The 7,114-nt window shown below is 42.3% G+C and overlaps 1 protein-coding gene across 1 annotated transcript in view; it reads left to right on the plus strand.

Annotated features, from left to right (window-relative positions):
• P4HA1 (prolyl 4-hydroxylase subunit alpha 1) overlaps positions 1 to 7,114 on the plus strand; it is a 94,474-nt gene that overhangs the window by 73,843 nt on the left and 13,517 nt on the right. The window contains exon 10 of the mRNA XM_017854516.1: positions 6,799 to 6,852. Within this exon, the coding sequence (XP_017710005.1) occupies positions 6,799 to 6,852 (54 nt within the window). The remainder of the gene's footprint in view (positions 1 to 6,798; positions 6,853 to 7,114) is intronic.

Consider the following 7,114-nt stretch of genomic DNA (forward strand, 5'->3'; position numbering starts at 1 on the left):
TTTTTTGAGACGGAGTCTCGCTCTGTCGCCCAGGCTGGAGTGCAGTGGCCAGATCTCAGCTCACTGCAAGCTCCGCCTCCCGGGCTTACGCCATTCTCCTGCCTCAGCCTCCGGAGTAGCTGGGACTACAGGCGCCCGCCACCTCGCCCGGCTAGTTTTTTGTATGTTTTTAGTAGAAACGGGGTTTCACCGTGTTGGCCAGGATGGTCTCGATCTCCTGACCTCGTGATCCACCCGTCTCGGCCTCCCAAAGTGCTGGGATTACAGGCTTGAGCCACCGCGCCCGGCCTCTTGCTTTCTTTTGTGGGCATTTAGTGCTATAAATGTTCCTCTACACACTGCTTTAAATGTGTCCCAGAGATTCTTGTACATTGTGTCTTTGTTCTCATTGGTTTCAAAGAACATCTATTTCTGCCTTCATTTCGTTATGTACCCAGTAGTCATTCAGGAGCAGGTTGTTCAGTTTCCATGTAGTTGTATGGTTTTGAGTAAGTTTCTTAATCCTGAGTTCTAATTTGATTACATTGCGGTCTGAGAGACAGTTTATTGTAATTTCTGTTCTTTTACATTTGCTGAGGAGTGCTTTACTTCCAGTTATGTGGTCAATTTTAGAATAAGTATGATGTGGTGCTGCGAAGAATGTGTATTCTGTTGATTTGGGGTGGAGAGAGTTCTGTAGATGTCTATTATAATGGTCTGCTTAGTGCAGAGCTGAGTTCAAGTCCTGAATATCCTTGTTAACCTTCTGTCTTGTTGATCTAATATTGACAGTGTGGTGTTAAAGTCTCTCATTATTATTGTGTGAGAGTCTGAGTCTCTTTTTAGGTCTCTAAGGACTTGCTTTATGAATCTGGGTGCCCCTGTATTAGGTGCATATATATTTGGGATAGTTAGCACTTCCTGTTGAATTGATCCCTTTACCATTATGTAATGGCCTTCTTTGTCTCTTTTGATCTGTGTTGGTTTAAATTCTGTTTTATCAGAGACTAGGGTTGCAACTCCTGCTCTTTTTTTCTTTCCATTTGTTTGGTAGATCTTCCTCCATCCCTTTATTTTGAGCCTGTGTGTGTCTCTGCACATGACGTGGGTCTCCTGATGGGTCTTGACTCTATCCAGTTTACCAGTCTGTGCCTTTTCATCGGGGCATTTAGCCCATTTACATTTAACATTAATATTGTTATGTGTGAATTTGAACCTGTCATTATGATGTTAGCTGGTTATTTTGCCTGTTAATTGATGTAGTCTTTACAATTTGGCATGTTTTTGCAGTGGCTGGTACTGGTTGCTTCTTTCCATGTTTAGTGCTTCCTTTAGGAGCTCTTGTAAGGCAGGCCTGGTGGTGACAAAAATCTCTCAGCGTTTGCTTCTCTGCAAACGATTTTATTTTTCCTTTACTTACGAAGCTTAGTTTGGCTGGATATGAAATTCTGGGTTGAAAATTCTTTAAGAATGTTGAATATTGGGCCTCACTCTCTTCTGGCTTGTAGGGTTTCTGCCGAGAAATCCGCTGTTAATTTGATGGGCCTGCCTTTGTGGGTATCCCGACCTTTCTCTCTGGCTGCCCTTAACACTTTTTCCTTCATTTCAACCTTGGTGAATCTGACAATTAGGTGTCTTGGAGTTGCTCTTCTCACGGAGTATCTTTGTGGTGTTCTCTGTATTTCCTGAATTTGAATGTTGGCCTACCTTGCTAGGTTGGGGAAGTTCTCCTGGATAATTTCCTGAAGAGTGTTTTCCAACCTGGTTCCATTCTCCCTGTCACTTTCAGGTACACCAATGAAATGTAGATTTGGTCTTTTTAGATAGTTCCATATTTCTTGGAAGCTTGATTAGTTTCTTTTACTCTTTTTTCTCTAAACTTGTGTTCTCACTTTATTTCATTAATTCCATCTTCAGTCACTGATGCCCTTTCTTCCACTTGATCCAATTGGCTATTGAAGCTTATGCATGCGTCACGAAGTTCTTGTGCCATGGTTTTCAGCTCCATCATTTAAGGTCTTCTCTACACTGTTGGTTCTAGTTAGCCATTTGTCTAATCCTTTTTTCAAGGGTTTTAGCTTCCTTGCAATGACTTAGAACAATGCTCCTTTAGTGGGGAGAAGGTTTGTTATTACCAACCTTCTGAAGCCTACTTCTGTCAACTCATCAAAGTCATTCTCCATCCAGGTTTGTTCTGTTGCTGGCGAGGAGCTGCAGTCCTTTGGAGGAGAAGAGGTGCTCTGATTTTTAGAATTTTCAGCTTTTCCGCTCTGGTTTCTCCCCATCTTTGTAGTTGTATCTACCTTTGGTCTTTGATGTTGGTGACCTACAGATGGGGTTTGGGTGTAGATGACCCTTTTGTTGATGTTGACGTTATTCCTTTCTGTTAGTTTTCCTTCTAACTGTCAGGTCCCTCAGCTGCAGGTCTGTTGGAGTTTGCTGGAGGTCCACTCCAGACCCTGTTTGCCTGAGTATCACCAGCAGAGGCTGCAGAACAGGTTCCATCCCTGTGACAAGATTACATTCTTATGGCTGAATAGTGTTTCATTATATATAAGCACTACATTTTCTTTATCCATTCATCTGTTGATGGACACTTAGGTTGATTCCATACATTAGCTATTGTGAATAGTCCTGCAATAAACATGAGAATGCGGATATCTCTTCATCATGTTAATTTCCTTTCTTTTGGATATATACTTGGCATTGGGATTGCTGGATCATATGGTAGATCTATTTTTAGTTTTTTAAGGAACCTCTACACTGTTCTCCATAGTGATTGTACTACTTTACATTCCCACCAGCAGTGTATGAGCATGCATGCCCCTTTCTCTTCATCCTTGCCCAGTATCTGTTATTTCTGGTTTTGTTTGTTTGTTTTTTCTTGAGATGGAGTCTTACTCTGTTGCCCAGGCTGGAGTGCAGTGGTGTGATCTTGGCTCACTGCAACCTCCACCTCCTGGGTTAATGCAGTTCTCCTGCCTCAGCCTCCTGTGTAGCAGATTACAGGCCCCCGCCACCATGCCCAGCTAATTTTTGTATTTTTAGTAGAGACAGGGTTTTACCATGTTGGCCAGGCTAGTGTTGAACTCCTGACCTCAGGTGATCCACCCACCTCGGCCTCCCAAAGTGCTAGAATTGTAGGTGTGAGCCACTGTGCCCGGCCAGGATGTTGATTTTTTTTTGAAAGCTCTTTCTGCATCTGCGGAGATGATCATATGGTTTTTAATTCTGTTTATGTGGTAAATTACATTTATTGAACCAACCTTGCACCCCACAAATAAAACCTACTTGATTGTAGTAAATTAACTTTTTGATGTGCTGCTAGGTTTTGTTTTCTAATTTTTTTTGAGTATTTTGTGTCTATGTTCATTAGGAATATCAGCCTGAAGTTTTCTTTTTTCATCATGTCTCTGATGAGTTTTGGTATCAGAATGATGCTGGCTTAATAAATGAGTTAAGGAGGAGTCTTTCCTTCTCAGTTTTTTGGAATAATTTCAGTAGGATTGATACTAGCTCTTCTTTGTATGTCTGGTAAAATTCGGCTGTGAATCCATCCAGTCCAGGGCTTTTTTTGGTCAGTAGGTTTTTGTTTTGTTTTGTTTAATTACAATTCAATTTCAGAACTCCTTACTGGTCTGTTAAGGGTTTCAGTTTTTTCTGGTTCAGTCTTGGGAGGTTGTATGTTTCTAGGAATTTATCAGTTTCTTCTAGGTTTTTTATAAAAGTTTGTGTGCATAGAGGTGTTAATAATAATCTCTAAGGACTTTTTATATTTCTTTGGGGTCAGTTGTAATGTCACCTTTGTTATTTCTGATTGTGCTTATTTGGATCTTTTTCTTTGTTAATCTAGCTACCTTGCTGTTTTTAGAATTCTTTGATGTTTGACAATCTGACTAAAATGTGCTTCAGAGAGGACTTTTTTGGGTTGAATCTATTTGGAGACTTTTGAACTTCCTGGAGCTGGATACCCTTCTCTCTTCCCCAGACTTGGGTAGTTTTCAGCTATTATTAAATAGGTTTTCTATGCTTTTTGCCCTCTCTTCTTCTGGAACTCCTGTAATACAAATGTTTAATGGTGTCCCATAAGTCTTGTGTACTCTCTTTGTCCTTTTTCATTATGTTTCCTTTTTTTCCCCCCTCTGAGTAATACCAAACAATGTATCTTCAGGTTCAGAGATGGTTTTGCTTAATCAAGTGTGCTGGTGCAGCTTTTTTTTTTTTTTTTTTTTTGAGATGGGGTCTCGCTCTGTCACCAGGCTGGAGTGCAGTGGCGAGATCTCAGTTCACTGCAACCTCCGCCTCCCAGGTTCAAGCGATTCTCCTGCCTCAGCCTCCCACGTTCATTGAATTCTTCAGCTGCAGGAATTTTGTTTGGTTCTTTTTTATGATATCTTTCTTTTTTGAAATTCTGATTCATATCATGGATTGTTTTCCTGATTTCATTGAATTATCTATCTGTATTTTCTTTTATCTGTTTGAGTTTCCTTAAGATCATTATTTGAATTTTTTTCTAGCTAGGTGTTGATTTCCTTTTCATTTGGGCCTGTAACTAGAGAGTTACATTCTCAGCAGTGTCATATTTCATTGCTTTTTAATGTTTCTTGTTTCCTGCATTGATGTCTTTGCATCTAGTGGAACAATTGGCTCTTTTAAACTTTTCACTTCAGTTGGACTGTTTGGGAAGGGTGTGGTGACTCTGTTTCCAGGTAGGTTCAGTACTGTAGTCTCTTGTAGCTTCTTCAGCTGTATTCATTGTCAACAATAATTGTGGGTGCCTCAGCAGCCTAGGCTGGAGAAGTTTGTGGTGGTGGTCGCTGTGGAGTACATTGTTAGTATCTTCAGTGGCAAGAGCTTTTGGAATCCTTCCATTCTTGTTTTCCGCACAATAGGGAGTTTTAGCCAGTGGGAGTCTTCTTGTGGCAGGTCTGACATATCCTACAAGCAGCTGCCATGGTGCTGCAATCCAGGTTCAAGTGTTTGGAGTGGCTGTGGGGCTAGGATCCTGGTCTCAGGGTCTCACATACTACTGTAACACCTGGGTCTTAGGGTACAGGGTCACTCTCTATGGCAGGGTTGGATGTAGGTTGCCTATAGTGCCAGGATCTGTGACTCTGAGGCACCCTCTAGCTGCTTGGGAAAAGAGTGTCAGTATGTAGCTGTGAGTCTACCCCTGGCGGACAGGGCACAGCTCTGGCCCAACTCTAGGGAAGAGAGGATGATGTGGAGGTTTGAGTCTGGGATGCAGGGTTTGGCTATGATTTAGGAGCCTGAGCCAATAGGGTTAGTGGCAACTCCTATCCCTGGGGATGAGGCACCATGTAGTAGTCACTCTAGAACCTGGATTGGTGGGCTCAGATGGATCCCAGACTCTGAGGCCAGGTACAGCAGGAATAAGCACCCCTGAATGGCCAACCATGCCTGTTGTTTGGGCCCTGTGGGGCAGAGAGCAGCACAGCAATGACTTCACTTCCCAGAAAGAGAATTGTCTCAGCAGCGTGGACTCTCCAGGGAAGCAGGGTACTAGAGTTATTTGTCCTGCAGGGCACATCTCTCAGCTTAGCCACTGCTCTGTTTCCCTGGGTCCCTGGGTACTACTTCAGCCCTGGGATGTGCAGCTGCTCAGCTTGGCCAGTGCAACAGTTCCCCAAGGGTGATGTGCTGTTTCAGCTCAGGCTCAGGGGACATGACTGCTCTGGGTGGCCCAGGCATCATTTCCCTGGGATGCAGTGTTCTGCCAAAGTACTGTTCTCTTGGGAGGGAGTACACGGCTCCAGCTCCTGCCTCAGGGAGTTGGAGGAGGGGTGGGTAGAGCAGTTCCATCTCCCTTGACCCCACCGGAAAGGGTGTAACAGCTGCTGGCATCTCTGCTTGGAAATGTCAGGCTTCCAAGTAGGCCTTAGGCCTTCATTCCTGGCTTAGCTTCAGGGATGAAGGGGTGCTGTGGCTGCTGGCCCCCAGAGCAAGACACACTCCAGCAGTAATTCCAGTTTCACCAGTAGCACTCTTATGTTCTCCTTTGATTTTGTCAGCATTTTATTGTGTTGTGTGATTGAGGGAAAGAGTTAAGTATCATTCTCCTCATTTTAACAAATAAGAAAACTGAGATTATATCCAAAGTTGAACTCAGACCAAATATTTTTCTTACATTTTGCTGCGTCACACTGGGACATTGTCATAAGCAACTGAAGTTGTTAGGGCCCCTCGGCAGGAATAATTAAATTGGTGTTAACTTCTTTCCTTTTTTAGCAGGGAAAAAATATGTATTTTAAGAAAAGATATTTTATTAAAGTAGATTGCAAGTTCACCAGCATTTGGGGCTTTGGAAAACATTTTTTTATTTAAGTTCCAAAGGAAAGTGTTTAGTGAAACAAAATAATAGAAATATCAAATTTTAACTTATGTATTAAATTTTTAAACATTAGCTGGGTGTGGTAGCGTGCACCTGTAGTCCCAGATACTCAGGAGGCTGAAGTGGGAGGATCACTTGTGCCCCCAAAGGTTGAGGCTGCAGTGCGCTCTGATTTCATCACTGCACTTCAGCCTGTCTCTGGTGGGGGGGTGGGGAGGGGTACATATATATAAATATAAATATATATAGATCTATAGATATAAAGATCTATATCTATAGATATATAGTAGCTGTCCTTTGTTTTTCATCCCTGTTTTCGTAGGAACGCTCATTGATTTTAAATACTTTTCATTTCTCTGTAAATACCTGACCATGGTCTATAAAAGTCCAAAAAATGAGGTTCGTAGATTTTTTTGAATAGTAATTTTTATAGTTCTTTTCTTTCATGCTTTGTGTCTTTCCTTCAGGTAGCAAATTATGGAGTTGGAGGACAGTATGAACCCCATTTTGACTTTGCACGGGTAAGTAAAAAAGAAATGGAGAAATTCCCTGAGGCTTATGCATTACATTGTTTGTCTCAAAACAAAACAAAACAAAACAAAACAACAGAGTCTCACTCTGTCACCCAGGCTGGAGTGCAGTGGCGTGATCTTGGCTTACTGCAACCTCTGCCTCCTGGGTTGGAGCAGTTCTCCTGCCTCAGCTTCCCAAGTAGCTGGGATCAAAGACATGCGCGCCGCCACGCCCAGCTCATTTTTGTTTTGTTTTTTTTTTTTTTTTTTT

The sequence above is a fragment of the Rhinopithecus bieti genome, unplaced genomic scaffold (genome assembly GCF_001698545.2).
Source record: "Rhinopithecus bieti isolate Rb0 unplaced genomic scaffold, ASM169854v2 scaffold_36008, whole genome shotgun sequence".
Classification (NCBI taxonomy): domain Eukaryota; kingdom Metazoa; phylum Chordata; class Mammalia; order Primates; family Cercopithecidae; genus Rhinopithecus; species Rhinopithecus bieti.